This window comes from Rana temporaria, chromosome 10 (assembly GCF_905171775.1).
Source record: "Rana temporaria chromosome 10, aRanTem1.1, whole genome shotgun sequence".
In the NCBI taxonomy this organism is placed as follows: Eukaryota; Metazoa; Chordata; class Amphibia; order Anura; family Ranidae; genus Rana; species Rana temporaria.
This window is the reverse complement of record NC_053498.1, coordinates 78,523,312-78,544,056: the sequence shown is the minus strand read 5'-3', so window position 1 is coordinate 78,544,056 and position 20,745 is coordinate 78,523,312. Positions and strand designations below refer to the sequence as shown.

At 44.6% G+C, this 20,745-nt stretch overlaps 1 protein-coding gene across 1 annotated transcript in view; it reads right to left on the bottom strand.

The window, feature by feature from the left end:
* Positions 1 to 19,185, bottom strand: part of POU2F3 (POU class 2 homeobox 3) — a 137,006-nt gene extending 117,821 nt beyond the window's left edge. The window contains exon 1 of the mRNA XM_040325536.1: positions 19,022 to 19,185. Coding sequence (XP_040181470.1) covers positions 19,022 to 19,049 — 28 coding nt within the window. The 5' untranslated portion in view covers positions 19,050 to 19,185. The remainder of the gene's footprint in view (positions 1 to 19,021) is intronic.
* Between the last annotated feature and the right edge of the window lie 1,560 nt (positions 19,186 to 20,745).

The following is a 20,745-nucleotide window of genomic DNA, read 5'->3' as shown; positions in this document are numbered from 1 at the left end:
AGCAAGAACTCATCCATGTGGTCTTTTATTAAACGTTCCAGTATCTTCCCAACTATAGAAGTTAAACTAACAGGTCTATAGTTACTTGGTAAAGACTTTGTTCCCTTTTTAAATATGGGCACCACATTGGCCCTGCGCCAATCCAGTGGTACTATTCCTGTCTTTAATGAGTCCCTAAATATTAGATACAGTGGCTTTGAAATGACAGAGCTCAACTCACCTAGGATCCGTGGATGGATGCCATCCAGAGTATCGAACAGAGTGCAGTACAGAGCGACAACTTGTAACATTGAAGTTGTAGTAGGGAGCAAAATCTACATAAGCCAATGCCTCCTCTGTAGTGCTGGCTCCTGTCCCATGCGGTGTGATACCAAATGCACTCCACCTTTTATCCTGGCTAGAGGTCTCCAGAGTGGTGCCAGAAGAAGGAAAGAAGAGTTTTTCAGGTTAGTGTAAAGCAGAGATCCTCAAACTACGGCCCTCCAGCTGTTACGGAACTACACATCCCATGAGGCATTGTAAAACTCTGACATTCACAGACATGACTAGGCATGATGGGAATTGTAGTTCCTGAACAACTGGAGGGCCATAGTTTAAAGACCCATGGTGTAAAGCATTACACTGGGCATAATAGTATAGAGCTGCTTTTACACTGGTGTGCTGCGGTTTACCCACATCGTGGGTGCAGTGCAGTGTACCTGCAGCTTTCCTGTGGGTTTGCTGTGCTTAGCTATAGACTTCTATTATATCCTGTGGGTTTTGACAAGTGGTGAAGAGGCAGTATGTTGCTCAACCACCTGATTCAACCCCATTATTACTTTGCAATGCACATAATTGCAAAACACTAGTATGGCAATTAGGCTGCATTCACACCTGAGCGTAGCGTTTTCCGTGATTTTTGCTGCGTTTTTACAGTTTTTTTGCTGCGGTTTTTGCAGCGTTTTTTACCGCGTTTTGCCGCGATTTTGGACAGGTCTAAAGGGTCACCAATGTTAAAATCAGAAACTTGTTTGAGCTTCAGGCGTTTTGGAACTTCTGGCTTCAGGCGTTTTGTAGTGGAGATGTGAACCATCTCCATAGAGAATAATAGATTTTTTCCCCTCCAGCGATTTGTAGCTTCAGGCTTCAAGCTACAAAACGCTCAGGTGTGAATGGGGTCTAATGCCGCGTACAGACGATCATTTTTTGTGATGAAAAAAAACGACGTTTTTGAAAACGTCATTTAAAATGACCGTGTGTGGGGAAAACGTCGTTTTATGTCTTCTGAAAAACGACAAAAAAAAATTCGAACATGCTCGAATTTTTTTGTGTCGTTTTTAAAAACGTTGTTTTTTGTGTCAATGAAAATGATAGTGTGTGGGCAAAACGACGTTTCAAAACGACGTTTTTAAACCTGCGCATGCTCAGAAGCAAGTTATGAAGCTAGCTTCAATGGAAAAGAGTGCTGAACGTAACCGCGCTTTGCTAGAGCATGTTGAAAAAACGATGGTGTGTAGGCAACGTCGTTTTTGAAAATGAAGTTTCAAAAACGTCGTTTTATTTCATGATTCAAAACGTTGTTTGTTTTTCATCACAAAAAACGACCGTCTGTACGCGGCATAAGAGGTTTAAATCGGGTGTGAGGAGGTGACACTGGACGACACTGGGCCTGGTGATCTTTGACTTCTCCCATGTTCTTCAGGTAGATCTCCACCTCTTTAAGGTTGCCTACCCCGGGTCAACGTGGACAGCTTTACCCCGGATCCCTGCATGCTTAGATGTGCCTCTTTTAATCATCAACGATGTGAGTTGCTAAATGTTGTACCTTCATTAAATGTAACCATATTGCTACACTTAGAGGCGCCTCACTTCTCTTTTATACTCTGTAGCTCCTGCTGGATTTTGCTTCTAATCCCCTTGTGGAGGCTTCCATTTGTGGAAGGACATTTTATGGCTACACAACATTGCTATAATCTCTTTATATAAACTGCAGGATTTATGAATAAATGGTTGTGGAAGGAATCATGGGGAAATTTGCTTTGATATACGAGTGCTTTGGATTCCAAGCACATTTCCTGGAATGAATTATGCTCGCAATCCAAGGTTTTACTGTATAATATAAGGTGCATTGGGCTTCAAAAGGCATCACTTTTCGGGTCCGTACACAGAACCTCTGGCAGAACAAGCAACATACAAAATGCTCATAGTGGCTCATATCGCACAAGAGTTCATGAGCGTTTTTATGGGCATTTGCTTTTACAAGTTTTTGTCCAGAACATTCTCCTCTGCTCATTTTTCACTATAATCAATGTACACCTGAAAATGCCAAACACTCCCAAATGTCATGTTTAGACATGCTTAGAAGCATTTTTTTCTTCCCTAATCCTCCTCTCAAAAACACAATTCGCAAGTATTTTTTTTCTGCTTCTAAACGTTCCTCTGACAATATGCCTGTAAAGTCTCTAATTTGCATAGACACAAAGGCTAACATAGAGCTGCTTCTACAGCAGTGTTGCCAACCGTCCGTATTTTCACGGACAGTTCGTAAAAACTGGCACTTTTTCCCCCCGTTCGTAAATGTCCGTGGTTGCGGGAATGTGCCAGTAAAAATAGCCGAGATTGGTTCGGCTTGGAACTGCGCATGTAGATTGGAGGCAGGGGGTGATTGGAGGCTGGGGGTGATGGTGGCTGCGGTGGCACCGCAGAGGTGGATGGAGGCAGGGGGCAATGGAGGCAGGGGGAGATTGGAGGCAGGAGGTGTTAGTGGCAAGGGGGGATTGGAGGCAGGGGGTGTTGGTGGCATCGCAGAGGGGGATGGTGGCACCGCAGAGGGTGGGGGATGGAGACAGGGGTTGTTGGTGGCACCGCAGAGGGGGATGCAGGCAGGAGACGATGGAGGCAGGGGGTGATGGTGGCTGCGGTGGCACCGCAGAGGTGGATGGAGGCAGGGGGCAATAGAGGCAGGGGGAGATTGGAGGCAGTGGGTGTTAGTGGCAAGGGGTGATTGGAGGCAGGGGGTGTTGGTGGCACCACAGAGGGGGATGGTGGCACCGCAGAGGGTGGGGGATGGAGACAGGGGTTGTTGGTGGCACCGCAGAGGGGGATGCAGGCAGGAGACGATGGAGGCAGGGGGTGATGGTGGCTGCTGTGGCACCGCAGAGGTGGATGGAGGCAGGGGGCAATGGAGGCAGGGGGAGATTGGAGGCAGTGGGTGTTAGTGGCAAGGGGTAATTGGAGGCAGGGGGTGTTGGTGGCACCGCAGAGGGGGATGGTGGCACCGCAGAGGGTGGGGGATGGAGACAGGGGTTGTTGGTGGCACCGCAGAGGGGGATGCAGGTAGGGGACGATGGAGGCAGGGGGTGATTGGAGGCAGGGGGCCTGGGGGAGATTGGAGGCAAGGGGAGATTGTGGCACCGCAGAAGGGGGTGAAGGCAGGGGGTGTTGGTGGCAGAGGGGGATGGAGGCAGGGGGTGATGTGACTAAATAATTTGCCCTTATTATATCGAAAATAACAAAAATATGTTTTTTTTACCTTAATATCTACCTTAAATCACATTGCTGTTTGCCTAGCGTACTTGTTTGTAGCCTAAATACTGAAATTTGCACCTAAAAATGTAATTTAGTAACTCTTGTGAAATGCCAGTAAAAACTTGGTTGCGCCAGCAAATTTCGGGTGTCGTGCCAGTAAATGTCAATCTGGTAGGTTGGCAACACTGTTCTACAGGCTGAAGAAAAAAATGCAACATGCCTGTATAAGCAGCACTTTTTATGTCCAGTGTGCATGGACCCCTAAAGTGTTGCATTCACTATATCTGATCTCCTACAGTACACAGAAAATGGAAATGCAATTACTTTAGTGAATATAAACTGCTAAATACCTTTTCTCAGCAGCAGTATATAGCAGTCTTGTAAGTTCTATCACTGTCTGGTTAAAGCTTGTACGAGGAGTTTTCATTCTACCCCGATTGTCCTATGAGGCTGCAGCACCCCTGACCCTCTATTTGGACAGTGATGATTGACCCTGTGCTGATCACATGCACCCTCCCAAGAATAAAAAAAAAACACTCAAGCAACACACCAAACTGAGCATGTGCAGAGTGCCCCCAAGGCTCTGTTCTATTAGAAGATAGATTGGGGACAGTGGAAGAAGGGGAGGATCAAAGAAGACAGGATCAAACAGCCTTTGTATACAATGTGGGTTGCAGCTGTACATAGTGACCAATCAGCTTCTAGGTTGTTCTGTCAAAGCTCAATTGAACAAGCTGAAGTTAGAAGATGATTGGTTACTATGCACAGCTGCTTCAGATTCTGAGTGCACCAGTTTTAGTAAATCTTCCCCCCTCTCTCTCTCTTCTGCCTACTCTTTTCAGGGACAACCCCCCCCCCCCACCTTTCTGCAGAGACTACTGGCAAACACTTTTGGAATTTCCAGGGCCATATTTATTTATTTATTTTATTTATTTCGGGTACTTATATACAGCAGGTAAAATAAGCATTGAACACCTCACCATTTTGCTATGTAAATATATTTTGAAAGGTGCTATTGGCATGAAATTTTCACGACATGTCGGTAACAACCCATGCAACCCATACATACAAAGAAATGAAAACAAATACATTCAGAAATTAGGTTATGTATGTTTAATAAAATAGAATGACACAGGGAAAATGTATTAAACACATCAAGAAAGGGCGGTGCAAAAAGGCACAGAAAGACAAGACACCAGCTGAAATCTATCAGTAATTAGAAAGAAATCCTGCCCTTTGTCATAAAAGATTCATATTAACTGGTTCTGTCTCAACTGATGGCCTATAAAAAGGTGTCTCATTACCAAGAGAAACATCTCATGATAGATAAAAGCAAAGAGCTCTCTCAAGACCTTCACAACCTTATTGTTGCAAAACATACTAATGGCATTGGTTACAGAAGGATATTTAAACTTCTGAATGTTCCAGTGAGCACTGTTGGGGCCATAATCTGGAAGTGGAAAGAACATCGTTTTACCATAAACTAGCCAAAACCAGGTGCTTAAGAATCACTTTTAGGCCCCTTTCACACTGGGGCGTTTTTCGAGCGTTATTCAAGTGTTATTTGAGCGTTATTCAAGCGTTTTTCGAGCGTTATTCGAGCGAAGCCTCATCTGCAATCCCAATGTGCTGGTAAAGCACCGCTAAGACCCTAACGTTTTAGACCCCTTTCACACTGAGGAGTTTTTCAGGTGGTACAGCGCTAAAAATAGCGCTGCTTTACTGCCTGAAAAACTCCTTCACTGCCTACTCAATGTGAAAGCCTGAGGGCTTTCACACTGAGGCGATGCGCTGGCGGGAGACAAAAAAATCTCCTGTCAGCAGCATCTTTGGAGCGGTGAGAGTGGAGCGGCATGTATACCGCTCCTTCCCATTGAAACAATGGGAAACCGCGGCAATACCGCCCGCAATGCGCCTCTATAGAGGCACATTGCGGGCGGTATTAACCCTTTATCGGCCGCTAGCGGAGGTTAATACCGCACCGCTAGGGGCTGATTCCCGCTGCAATCCCGGCGGTCTAACGCCGCTATTTTTAGCAGCGTTATACCGCCACCACGGCTCCCGCCCCAGTCTGAAAGGGGCCTTAGGGCATTTTTGCAGTGCCTCAGTGTGAAAGGGTAAGGCGTTTTTACAGCGCTTTCAATTCATTTCAATGGAGAGGGGTGTTTTTGGAGCTTTTTTTTTCACCGCCCAAAAGCTGCTCCAAAGATGCTGCTTGCAGGACTCAGTGTGAAAGGGTCCATTGAGATGCATGGAGAGTGTTTTATGAGCGTTTTAATAGCGATATTTTTAACGCTAAAATGCTGTAAAAACGCTTCAGTGTGAAAGGGGTCTAAGGGTGTATTAAAAAAAATTATATAGCTATTTGTCCCAAAAAATTGGGTGTACATTTGTTCTGTATGTCAGCAATATCATATGATACTTGGTGAGGTGACTGGTATTTTCTTGTGCAGTATCAATACCAGTCAGTGTAAGGGTATATAGTAAACAATTGTTTTCTGGACAGTCTGTTCACATTTCAACAGAGCCCCTGGGTGTCCCAAAAAATCCCAGGAAGGAGCCCGGACCCAGTTAACCCTTTCCCAGCCTAGGCAGGCTAGCCATCTTGCTAAGCAAAAATCCTTATTGTAGAAAACCTGCCTACAGCCGCAGCTATTTACAGTGCTGGAAGTCTCTGATTCTTACAACCATAATTAAAATTATTCGCAAGTGGAAATGGGGCCTAAAACTGCTCTGATATGGCCAAAAGGAACACCTTTTTAAAGTCTGATGCATTAAGAGACTTAGGGGCAGATCCACAAAGCGAGTACGCCGGCGTATCTACTAATACGCCGGCGTACTTTCAAATTTCCCGCGTCGTATCTTTGTTTTGAATCTTCAAAACAAAATACAACGGCATCTGGGTTAGATCCGACAGGCCTACGTCTTCGTACGCCTTCGGATCTAAGATGCAATTCTTCGGCGTCCGCTGGGTGGCGTTCCCGTCGTAATCCGCGTTGAGTATGCAAATTAGCTATTTCCGATGATCCACGAACGTACGAGCGGCCGTCACATTCTTTTACGTCGTCTCCAGACGGCTTTTTCCGGCGTATAGTTAAAGCTGCTGTTTGGTGGCGTACTCAATGTTAAGTATGGCCGTCGTTCCCGCGTATTATTTTACATTTTTTTTTTCGTTTGCGCAAGTCGTCCGTGAATCAGGCTGGACGTAATTTACGTCCACATCAAAACAATGACGTCCTTGCGACGTCATTTAGCGCAATGCACGGCGGGAAATTTAGGGACGGCGCATTCGCAGTTCGTTCGGCGCGGGGACGCGCTTCATTTAAATGAAACACTCCCCTTACTCGCCGATTTGAATTAGGTGCCGTTACGCCGCGAGAGTAACTTACGGCGCAAATTCTTCCAGGATTCAAACCAAAACAAGTAAGTTACGGCGGCGCAGCGTATCTCAGATACGCTGCACCGGGGCAGATCTTTGTGAATCTGCCCCTTAAAAAGGAAATACAGAAATATAGATTAGAAAATAATTCTTTATGTAGTTGTGAAAACAAAACCAATTAGCAGCACAATTAGTCACAAATCAGGCTGCCTCTTTATCAGCAAAGTCTCTGACAGATTTACAGAGCTGTGCGTCTTTATTCCTGGGCAGCCAAGTGCAACAGTTTTCAAAATTGGAAGACAGATTTAATGCTGAAAATGAGACACATATTCCCAAGATGCACAATTAAGACTTGGTCAGGGTCAGGTTTAAATCTGTCACTTTTTAGATTCAGTTACAGATTTACTTTTCTTTACACTTTACTGTCACGACTTTGGAGCAGCCGAGGCGGGAATTTATGACTCCTGCCGTAACCTTGTAATAAATGTGTCACATGACCTGTTTAACATTGCTTTGGTGTGCAACATAATCTAATGTTTATCCTTTTAAATTGATATTCTTTTTCCATAATTCCCTGTACAGCTCAACTAAATCTGTGCAAGAAGACACATTAGAAGATCCTACTTTGCTTACTATTTTCTCATGTTTATGGCCAGATGAAACACACAAGGAAACATTTATCAATTCTGTTTACTGCAAGATTATAGCGTTATTAAAAATGTGTTAATGTGTCAACTGACAGTAGCGGGGATGGCCAACCAGAAGTCTCTTGGGCCAGATGGATTACCAGCAGAGATTTACAAACAGTATGGCGAGGTTCTGCTTCCAGAGTTGCTAAGGGCATTGGAGTGGATGGCAGAAGGGGGAGGCTGCCCTCCTCGATGTCGGAGGCTACTATAATTGTGCTGCAGAAAGAGGGGAAGATCAGCTGGATACATCTTCTTATAGAGCGATAGCACTATTATGTTCTGAGGCCCCGTACACACGACCGAGGAACTCGACGTGCCAAACACATCGAGTTCCTCGTCGAGTTCAGGGTGGAAGCCGCCGAGGAACTCGGCGGGCCGACTTTTGCCATTGAACAACGAGGAAATAGAGAACATGTTCTCTATTTCCTCGCCGAGGTCCTCGTCGGCTTCCTCGGCCGAAAGTGTACACACGGCTGGGTTTCTCGGCAGAATTCAGCTCTGAACCGAGTTTCTGGCTGAATTCTGCCGAGAAACTCGGTCGTGTGTACGGGGCCTAATGTTAAAATAATGGCGGCTAGGCTGAATAAAAGTATTCAAAAACGTATACATCTGGGTTTATTCCCAATAGATCGACCAGTACTAACATCAGAAGGGTGTATCTGAATTTGCAGACCCCAACAGAGAATATGGGCGCAAGAGCCATTCTGTCCTTAGATGCCGCTAAGGCTTTTGATAGCCTGGAGTGGGACTATCTCTGGCGGGCCTTTCGGGTTTAGGCCTTTCTTCATTAGATGGGTAAAAATACTCTATAATGCCCCAAGTGCCAAAATAATTTTTTTAAATGAATATTCAAAGATGTTCCAGCTGGAGAGGGGGGCGAGGCAGGGGTGCCCTTTGTCGCCTCTCCATTTTGCCCTGGCAATGGAGCCATTAGCAATCGCGATTAGATCAGCGCATACAAGGGTTCCAGAGGAAGTCAGGGGAGGAAAAGATCGCACTGTATGCGGACTATGCCCTGCTTTTTCTGGGGGATACTACGGCATCTTTAAGGGCAGCAATGCAGATAGTTGAGGAATTTGGACGGTTTTCGGGTCTGGTGATAAATTGGGAGAAATCTGAACTTTTACCTGGCGACCCAGTTAGCAACCCCATCTTACCTGGAATCCCCCAGTTAAAAACAGTGGAAAAGATGAATTATCTAGGGATTGTGATAACACGAGACCCAGACCAATATATCAGTAATAACCTAGTGCCACTTCTGGTTAAATTTAAGCGAAAAGCTGATATTTGGGGCCGACTCCCCCTATCAGCGGCAGGGCAAAGTAACCTGATTAAAATGATCTGGATGCCACAATTGCTCTACATGCTCCATAACTCTACATTTTGGATAGGAAAATAATGGTTTAAAAGATAGAATCCCTTTTTAGGGAATTAATCTGGAAGAAGGGAAAGGCGAGGATTATCCTTCAACTGCTGCAGCTACCAGCAAATGAAGGATGGATGGTCGTCCCACACCCTTGTAGTTATTTTTTGGCAGCTCAGCTGCAGCATTTGGGAGGTTGTTTCACGCTGGGAGGGGTGCCAGTGGCAGGATGATGCTACCGGGAGCCCCACATAACACGGTAATAGAAGCACTGGAAGCAGACTCTTTTTTTGTCAGGAGCAAAACATTAAAGATGGCCATAAAAGTATGGCAGTCAGCTAAGACAGTGCTGCGGTATACCATAATATTTTCCCCTTTGGAATAATAAACATATACAAAAAATACAAGTTATTAGCATGTAGAACATCAGCTCTACAGTACATGCTAACAGAGGAACAAAGCACCAGAGAAAAACTACACTTAGAGCTTTGGAGAGAGATAAGTAAACACTGCACATATACTGTATGTGGTTTGCTCAAATTCCATGACTGAGATTTACAACCACTTTAAGTTTTTGACAGCAAATTATAGAAAAAACCTGACAATGATAAAAAGGTGATGGGGAGTGGCACTGGTGTACATTGAGTTAGGCATTTGCGACACATTTCTAGCAGTATAGTTGTAGTCAGAAGCCTAGAGCAAACATTGTGAAACATTTTCATTTAAGTACGAACATGTGCCACACATTCATGTGCTTTTTTTTTGCAACTCTTTTACTATTGTTGTGACATATTCATAGAGCAATACTACCAAGTCAGTAATAAGGTAAGTGGGGATAAAAAAGATCCCTTCCATGTTTGAATACATTGTATTGCATATGTATGTTTTGTGTCACAGACAAAGGTTTTCTTCTGGGACAATTCTACAACAGATTCAATACCTTACCAAAAGGGACATATATTTACCAAAAGTGGTGGCATTTCTCCACTACTACAATTTCTAATGAATATCTGTGGCACTTTTTAGAAATTTCACAGATTATGTCTACAAAATGCAGTGTGATCAAATATCAGATTATTCCTGGGATCACAGATATTTATCTCTTAGGCCTTGTACACACGACCGAACATGTCCGCTGAAACTGGTCCGTCGGAGCAGTTTCCGCGGACATGTTCGGTCGTGTGTAGGGCCGACCGGACAGTTTTCCAGCCTAGCGAACAGGCTTCCAGCGGACAAAAGTTTCTTAGCATGCTAAGAAACTTGTCCGCTGGAAGCCTGTCCGTCGGACATGTCCGATGGTCAGTACGACTCATCGGACATGTCCGCTGGCCCGAAATCCCACGCATGCGTTGAAGTGATTTGACGCATGCGTGGAAGCATTGAACTTCCTGGTGCGCGCACGTCACGGTGTCATCGTCGCCGCCACGTAGCCGACACGTCACCGCGTATTCTGTCCGCGGGGAATTTGGTCTGATGGTGTGTACACACATCAGACCAAATGATCCCAGCTGACATGTCCGATGAAAACGGTCCGCGGGCATTGGGTGGTGTGTACGAGGCCTTATGCCTATTGTGTAGTTTTGTATCAGCTTGGAGGATCTTGTTCACTGCCATCATCTTTTGTTTAAATTTCAATTAAGCTGAACATTCAGAAACAGTTATGTGTGGGTACTGTAAATCAGGGGCGCACCTCTACAGGGGTCGCAGGGGTAAATGTCAACCCTGCCCCATGATGAAGGGGGCCATACAGCCCCCCTAGCACCTGGATAGGAGGAGCGGCAGAATGTCTGTGAAAGGGAGGGGAGGAGAAGCAGGTAATTCAGGGGCTACAGGTTGAAAATGGAGGGGATTGGTTCCTCTACATACAACCGCTCCTCCTATCCATCTTTTTTCTACTGCCCCCTGGTTGCCTTCCACCCCCCTGCTCTTTCATGGCCCCCCTTGTCCCCTGCAGCTCTGCCGGGTTCCCACCTCCCCTCTCCTGCCAGCTGCTGTGGGGGGATCTGTCAGGGTGGAGGGTAGGGAAGGGGAAGGTAAATGTGTGATTTACCAGCCCCTTCCTTTTCTGAATGGAGAGTCAGTGATCCGTACCTATCACTGATTCTTTCCATTGATAACTGAAACAGAGTAAACTGTGTTTACTCTGTTTTAATTTGTGAATGGAGGGGAGTCTCACTGCAGAGCTATTCCTATCCATTCATTCTGCTCTGCTGAAGCTGCTGAGATTGAGATTGAGGGCTGTGTTCTCCTTTCTCTGTCCTTAAAGCTTAAGTAAACCCATTGATTTAAAGGTTTCAGAAAACAGTTATGTTCCCGGCATGCCGGGATTGCTTACGGTCACATTTGCTTGTGCGGTCAACCAAACTGTCAAACCACCCAATGGCTAGTGTCATAACTGATCACATTTGCAGCATCATGGCAGTTGGAGATTAAACAGAGGCCAAGATGGCAGCTTTCTTGGCCGAAAATGATAAGAGGGTTTACTTCCACTTTAACCCCCCTGGCGGTATTCCCGAGTCTGGCTCAGGGTGGAATTTGAGGACCAAAAGCGGTAAACCCGAGCCAGACTCGGGATCGCCTTGCAGTGTCCACAGGCAGGGTTTACTTACCTTGTCCCTGGATCCTGCGATGCCGCCCCACTGTGTGTTCGAGCGGTGTCCTCCTCTCTCGATTCACAGTGCTGAGTGCCGCCGAGCTCCGTTCCCTGCGACGTTACGACGCACGGGGCAGAGATCGGCACCAAATTTAAAAAAGTAAATAAACACAATACATACAGTATACTGTAATCTTATAGATTACAGTACTGTATGTAAAAAATACAACACCCCCTTTGTCCCTAGTGGGCTGCCCAGTGTCCTACATGCACTTTTATATAATAAAAACTGTTCTTTCTGCCTGGAAACTGGAGATTGTCCATAGCAACCAAAAAAGTGTCCCTTTATGTCAAAAGTGGTTTTAGACCAGCTAAAAAACAGCGATAATAAATTAGAATCACTAGCAGAATTGAGTGATAGTGATTTGTGGGGAAATTTGTCATCAAAAAAATTTAAAGTAATAATTTGTATTATTATTATATTATTTGTTATAATTATTTATATTTAGTTATTGTATTATAATTTATGATTTTGTGTTTCAAATTGTATTATACCCGGGATGTCTACTAGACTCTTTTTTGGACAGATTTAAGTGAGTTATTTCTAAGAATTACAGGCCTACAATATAAAACGCAAAATTTCCATGCAAAATAATGGTATATTGTAAAAGAAAAAAATAGTTGAAAAAAAACTAATATAAAGAAGAAAAACAAAAGAAAAACGATTGACACTAGTGGAGGAACTACCAGGGTCACAAAGGTTACACTTGTGACAGGGCCCTGGCATTCCACCACCGGGCTCGGAGGGAAGGGAGCCCTTTATGGTTTCTTGCACTGGGGCCCTAGGGTCTAGTTACGCGACTGCTGTGGGTTCAATCAGCCATTAGGTTGGTACAAACTTTAGAGCTCATGTAGAAGAAATCCCCCAAGGATCGTTGCTTCACTTCCTTGCTTTGGTAACCCCCCTACACCATCCCTAACTTTGTCCAATTGGCTGAATTCTCTGTTCTTTTGAGTGGAAAATCCAGCATAAGTTGTAGATATGCAAATGAGAAAAGGTTCACTGGCTTTTTAAAGGCCAATTTGACCAATCTGAGGAACACACAAGAGTCAGTTGCAGTAATAAAGTAGCACAAGTGTGTGCAGATGATGATCCAAAACTACTGTTTTCCAAAAGACAAAAATCCATTGTGCTGACTGCAGTCATTGGCCGATTAACTAAAAATTGTCCATCGCACCAGAGCAAAATAATTTGCAAAAAGACGGCATCATGAAAAACAGAATCTTTTCACCTCAGCAAATAAAGCATTTACTATTACACCAAAACGGCAGTTCTGTAATGTAAAATAATGACTACGTTCAGTTATATAATATCTACTGTAATATATTGTGCAAACCTGCTCCACCCACATTCTAAGCTAATGCATTGCAAAATATTGCAAAATACACACATACAGTGCATTCTAGATTTTTCAACATGTAATGTACTTCTCACAGCTTCTGTGGGTTCTGCCTAGAAAAATAAACTCAATTTGAGTTGAAAGTTACACAATTGACATACTGTTCTATCAAACAAACAAGGATAACCATTATAAAAGCATTAGTGACTTCTAAGAAAACTCGTATATGGTAAGGATAATAAATGCACACCTTTTAAGGCAGACTTTCTCTACTGTTTTAGGGTGGTTGTAACGGTCAGGGGTTAACACTGTTTACGATATTCCATTCCACCAACCCACGACAGCTTACCGACACTCCACAATTCAGCAGACAGGACCCATTGGATTTCCCCCAGAAACGAGACACACACAGCTCTGTCTCTGGTTCCAAAACGAATGAACACTTTAATGGTAAACTCTCAGGTTTTCCACCCACAACATGACACAATGGGTGCTCAATACACATTCCGTTAGATAATGACATTCAGATGAGCTAATTACTCATCATTCCCCAGACGTTCTGACTCTGCGATAAGTTATTCTCACCTGCTACATAAAACACATTGGCCCAGATTCAGTAAGCAATTGCGCCTGCGTAACCATAGTTACGCAGCGCAATTGCTGACTTGCGCCGGCGTAACGAGTTCTCCTGATTTAGAGAACTCGTTACGCCGACTGCAGCCTAAAATCTGCGTGGCATAAGGCTCTTATGCCACGCAGATTTTAGGCTGCATTCTTGCTATGACCGCTAGGGGGCGTTCCCCTTGTGGTCAGCGTATAGTATGCAAATTGCATACTTACGCTGATTCACAACGTTGCGCGAGCCCTGCGTACGCAAATTACCTAGTTTGCGTACGTCGGGTTTTGCGTAAGGTTGCACATCCTAATAGCAGGCGCAGGCAATGCTATAGGATACCCGTCGTTCCCGCGTAGCAACGTTCGAAATTTACGTGATTTGCGTAAGTGATTCGTGAATGGCGCTGGACGCCATTCACGTTCACTTTGAAGCAAATGACGTCCTTGCGACGTCATTTGCCGCAATGCACGTCGGGAAAGTTTCCCGACGAAGCATGCGCTCTGCGCTCGGCGCGGGAGCGCGCCTCATTTAAATGATTCCCGCCCCCTACGGGATCATTTACATTAGGCGCCCTTACCCAGGGCAATTTTAAAGAGCGCACACGCAATTTACGGAGCTACTGCTCCGTGAATCGCGCGCAGCGCAGATAATTTTGCGGGGGCGCAGGGCAAAAACGCTGCCCTGTGCCTCCGTAAAAAAGGGGCAAATCGTACCTGAATCTGGGCCATTCTTTAGTAAACATAATTGACATGCTAATCCACTACACCTGAAAGGTCAGACATCTGACCTTTCAGACTGCCAACACATATCTATCATCAAAAGAACTTTAACACAATACAGTGTCATTAGCATACACAATGCAAGGTTCTTGAGAGACAGACTTAATTAGCACAATAGACAATCGAATGCAAACACAGCAAGCTTTTATCACTACAGCCAGGTAGACTTAATTAGCACCTCAACAGTCTGTGTCCCCACATGAATGAGTCACTCTGCTATTGACCTGTTGGGGTCAGAATTAACCACCTGTAATATTTCAAGATATACTGCAATACATGAATTATCGTTACTTTCCCATCTCATGTAATCCGAGATATCATTTCTCAGTCATCCTATGCCCCTATTGGACATACGATGACCCTAGACGTAAGAGTCATTGGTGAAGCTGGCACAGGAGTACCCCACATCCTTCAAAAGTCTCTGGGTATCACGGGCCATTCCGTTACAGTGGTGTTAAACCCAAAACCAAAAATATAACGTATTGCAGCGTACCAATCCTAAGATGTGGTGGCTGCATTAGTTTTATTTTTTTTGTTTATTTTTTCCCTCTCTGATCTGTGTGATTTTACCTGGTGATCTGGCCAGTAACACACTACCTGTATTAGAGTGCCTCCACTCTGGGTTAAGGAGCAACAGGGGCACCTTTGGACAGCAGCATTGTCAGTCTGGGAGGAAGGAAGTGTTACATGTACTAGCAGATTGAAATGCACTAACAAAGTAAAACCAAACTCCAGCTCACACTGCAATTACACAAATGGTTACATAGCAACAGGTATTTTTTTTTGGTATAAGAATAAATAAAAGCTGAACAATATAAGCACCCCGTTCAGTGATAAATGGTTTGTCTCAACACTTTATTTGCAGGGGAGCTTGTTCTGTTAAAAAACAACAGACCTACTAGCTGGATCACTAGGTGAACATAAAGGAAAGAAAGCCTAAAAAAGAAAACTGAAGTAGCCATCACATCTAAGAATTTAGTAGGCTGCAATATAATAAATGTTTGCTTTTGGGTTTAACCTCCTGAGCGGTACTCCTGAGTCTGGAATTTCAGTACCAATAGTGGTAACCCCGAGCCAGACTCGGGATCGCATCGCAGTATCCAGGCAGAGTTACTTACCTTGTCCCCTAGATCCTGCAATGTCTCCCTGATGTGTGAGCAAGCTGTCTCCTCGCTCGATTCACACAGTGCCCGAGTGCCGCCGAGCTCCGTTCTCTGTGACGTTGCGACGCATGGGGGCAGGGATCGGCGCTAAATTAAAAAATAAATAAAAACATAGTACACATACAGTATACTGTAATCAAACTTGTCTTGCATACACACGGTCAAATGTTTTCGGAAATTCCGAACGTCAAGAACGCGGTGACGTAGAAGACGTACGATGGCACTAGAAAAGGGAAGTTCAATACCAATCGTGTTAGTAGAAGTTTGGTGAGAGACGATTCGCGCTTTATAGCCTCATGCTTTTGAGTCCGTTACAGCGTGACAAATTTGCTATCTCCATTACGAACGCTAGTTTTACCAGACCGAGCGCTTCTGTCTCCTACTTGATTCAGAGCATGCATGGAATTTTGTGAGTCAGAATTGTCCATACACGATCGGAATTTCCGAGAAAGGATTTTGTTGCCGGAAAATTTGAGAACCGACAGAAAATGTCCGATGGGACCTACACACGGTGTATGCGGCATTAGACTGGTGATTATTTGGAGAAGGGCCTCCTTACATTGGTGGTCATTGTAAGATTCAGTAAAAGAAGTGTCCCATTATTCTGGTGATCAGTGATAAAACACTCCTTATATTGGTGGTCAGTGGGAAGCATGCCCCCCATACAGATAGCTAAAAAAAGAGCCTCGGTGTCAGTGGTTACTGATAGGAAGCAGATACAGTAAAACCTTGGTTTGAGAGTAACTTGGTTTGAGAGCGTTTTCCAAGACAAGCAACATTTTTTAATACATTTTGACTTGATATACAAGCGATGTCTTGCTATAAGAGTAAAAGCTACTTTAGGGGTCCTTGAGATGAAATGACACACCAAAGGAGAGATAACAAATAGCTGCTGTAATGAAGCTGAGAAATAAAGTTCTAAACCCTGGATTAATAATCATACTGCATATATTGACAATTATATAGAATATATTGGTAGTATGTTCACATTTCTGCACATTAATATGCATATAGTGGGTAGCACTTTCGCCTAGCAGTAAACAGGGCCGCTGGTTCGAATCCCAACCACGACACTACCTGCCTGGAGTTTGCGCGGGTTTCCTCAGGGTACTCCGGTTTCCTCCCACACTCCAAAAACATGCTGATAGGTTAATTGGCTTCTTTCTAAAATTGGCCCTAGTATATGAATGTGAGTTAGGGACCTTAGATTGTAAGCTCCTTGAGGGTAGGGACCGATGTGAATGTACAATGTATATGTAAAGCGCTGCGGAAATTGACAGCGCTATATAAGTACCTAAATAATAATAATAATATTACACACTTATTCAGCATAACTAATCATCATCAATATCACAGAAAGCAACATTATATGTAAATGACTACAAAACTGAAAATGTCAAATGTTAAAGTATATCTTAAGCTAATAATCACATTTTCATATAATGTTTAAAGCCCTGTACACACGATCGGTTTGTCTGATAAAAACAGACCGATGGACTGTTTTCATCGGACGAAACGATCGTGTGTGGGCCCCATCGTTTTTTTTTCCATCGGTGAAAAAAAATAGAACCTGTTTTAAATTTTTCTTATGCTTAAAAAAACGATCGTCTGCAGGGAAATCCATCGGTCAAAAATCCACGCATGCTCAGAATCAAGTTGACGCATGCTCGGAAGCATTGAACTTCATTTTCTCAGTACGTTGTAGTGTTTTACGTCACCGCGTTGGACACGATTGGAATTTTAACCGATGGTGTGTAGGCAAGACTGATGAAAGTCAGCTTCATCGGATATCCGACGAAAAAATCCATCGGATTAGATTCCATCAGATATCCGATTGTGTGTACAGGGCTTCACATGTACCGTATTTATCGGCGTATATCGCGCACTATTTTACCCTTAAAATAAGGGGAAAATAGTGGGTGCGCAATATACGCCGATAGCCGCTTCCCGCGCTCAGTTTGAAATCCTGCGCCGACATATACCGAGTGCAGTACACTCGGGTACATTCGGCCAGGCTTGGCTTCGCTCGTGCTCACGCATAAACGTCACAGAGCGTGAGCGCGAGCGACGCCGAGCCTTGCCGAATGTACCCGAGTGTACTGCACTCGGTATATGTCGGCGGAGGCGTTCGAACTGAGCGCGGGAAGCAGGGACTCGACTTAGGGCGCGCGCGCTGGAGAAGCCGGGAGGACACCATCGAGGCCGCAGACGGACGCCGGACCGGACGATGGATGCTGGGAAGACACCAAAACTGTAAGTAATGAAATCATATAACATTTTTTTTTACAGGAATTTCGGGGGCAACTTTAGGGGTGCGCGGTATACTGTATATACTGGCTGGAAAAAGCACCCAGAGGCGATTCAGTTTGCATGTGTAGCGCTATACAAGTCATTCATTAATTCATTCATTCATTTATTCACATGTCAATGTAATTTGAGAAGTCAATTTTCAATATTTAAAACTTTCCAAAAGCATATCTAATCCCAAGCAAAAAACAATAATATTGCAGTTTACCAGTCCTTAGGTGTGGTGGCTGCACTAGTTTTCTCCCCCCCCCCTTTATTTTATCCTGTTAATCCCGCCATTAACACACTTCCTGTCCTGGGGTAACAACTGTACTGAGCAGCCTTGTCACCCCAGGAAAGCGAGTATGTTAGCACTACATAACATGGTCATGAATACAGAACACATTTATCTCTTCTCCATAAGAGGGGAAGGTGTTTTGTAGTCCGCAGGGATAGCAGGGAACAATGCTAACAGATGACAATCCAGAGGCAGAAAGCACAGGAAGTTATCAGCTTTCAAGATTTCTGGCTGAAGAAGCAGCTTTTTATTTATTAAGTTATTGCTCTTATCTAACAGATATAATAAAATGCTTTCAAAGGCATATTTAACAGATGAAAAGGAAGCAATTAAGAAAAAAATGTGTTAGCAATCACGTTCAGTTTAACACAATACATGATTCTTGTTCAGGCACTTGTTATGGAGTGACAACACTTTATCCCTGTTTCCTAATTGCTCCTAAGCGTTGTCACATTCACTTCCAGTGAGGACTTCAATGAGCATGCCAATGAACACTGTGCAGGCATGTTCTGCCATTGCCATCATTAGGAAGCCCAACCTGAGCAACACTTTGCAGCCCCTGCTGGAGCCAAAGAATGCAGACAGAAAGGCTGCATTGGATCAGCAGCACTAAGAAGAGAAAAAGGATGAAAAAAAGGCAAAAACAATAATAATAATAAAAAAACATAACAGTTTATGATTTAGCAAACTAAATGCCATCCAGGGTTTAGATCTACTTTAATAAACTATCTTAATATAGTAAGCAGATGTTATTTTGTGTCATCATCACATGGCTTGTACAGACCACAGTGATGCTTCATGCCAACAGGTGATCTGATATGTCTATTTCCCAGCACCAGTTTATATTGGAGCGTGGCATAACAGAGACGAGTACACACATGACAGAGTATCCAAATGATGACAGTATTATCCCAGCACATCTATCACTGTCCTGACAATGCAGCATACCTGGGTGACAATAGTCCACATTCACCATCCTGCTGAGGGCTCTGTGCTGTGCCTGCTGTGGATGGCATGGAGGTGCTGGAGGCAGGGGGGCAGATGCTGGCACTAGGAGGGCACAGAGAATTCCAGTTTAAAAAACCACCACACCTCTCCTGCACAAGGCAACATCCTGCGCCCTTGGCTATCAGCCCATGCAAAACATTTATTTGCATAGCGTGATGGGCCAGGAGAGCAGGAAAAAGGGATGGGAGCAGCTGGCAGTTGGCACACCTTCCTAACCCATTTGTAAGGTAGACACCTGTCCAATCTTTGCTTTACCCGTCACCTGCGCTGGATGCTCAGACATTTCCATCAAACACTGCCACCTAGAGGACACTTTATTATTTGCAGTATATTATCCAAAATTGAATTATATGCAAACTCTCACCTTGTAAAACAACCCATGCCGTTTAACCACTTGGGCTCCGGAAGGTTTAAACCTGGGCATTTTTGCTATTCAGCACTGTGCAACTTTTAGGCTCCATTCACACCTAGGCGTATTTACGCCCGACGCCCGACGCTCGATACGCTGGAGGAGAGAAATAGCATTGCCCTCTATGGAGATGGTTCACATTTCCACGCCGAACGCCTGAAGCTCAAAACAAGTCCCGGACCCTTTTTTTCAGGCGGCTTCGGCGTTCGGCATAGGAGATGTGGACCTGGGGGTTAATGGGGGTCTCCGCAAATCGCGGTACAAAACGCCGCAATTTGTCACCGCAATTCGCGGGACAAAACACAGCGATTAGGTGTGAATGCAGCCTAACTGGGAATTGCGCAGTCATGCAACACTGTACACAAATTAAATGTATATATTTTATTTTGGTGGTATTTGATCACCACTGGTTTGTGTGAAAGTTATACCATAGTACAGTGTTTCTCAACTCCAGTCCTCAAGGCGCCCCAACAGGTCATGTTTTCAGGCTTTCCATTATTTTGCACAGGTGATTTCATAAGTTTTACTGCCTAAAGCCCTGTACACACGACCGGGATTCCCGGCAGCATAAAGTCCGCTGGGAATTCCGACGGGAAAACCGCAAACCTGTTCAGTAACTTTCCCTGTGCACACACGAGAGGTTTTCCCGTCGGGAAAACTGTGGGGAGAGCTTTGGCCGGGAATCCCAGTTGTGTGTATGGTCCCTCGCAGTGTTTTCCCATAGGAAAACTGCCGGGTTTAAAACCGCCGGGAATCCTGGCGGGAAAATAGAGAGCAGGTTCTCTATTTTCCCGCCGGGATTCCCGGCAGTTTACCTGTCGGAAAAACTGCAAGGAAGCATACACACCAGTGGCGGCTGGTGAAGTTTTAGGATGGGGGGGCGCAAGACCCCGCCCCTCCACATGTGGTCCCTCCCACTTCTCATAAGCCACACCTCTTATCGAATCCACCCACTCCGTCCCCTGTATTCCACTTGCTTCCACCCATAGTGTCAGGTGTATACATCTCAGCATCACAGGACAGAGTATATAGCCCCAGCATCACAAATCATGGTATATAGCGCAGCCATACAGATCGGCGCAAACAAACTAAAAAATTACACTGTTAGTAATGAAGGACTCTAAATGGGCATGAGATTACCAGAGACTGCGGACATACTGCACGAGATTACCAGAGACTGCGGACATACTGCATGAGATTACCAGAGACTGCGGACATACTGCACAAGATTATCAGAGACTGCGAACATACTGCA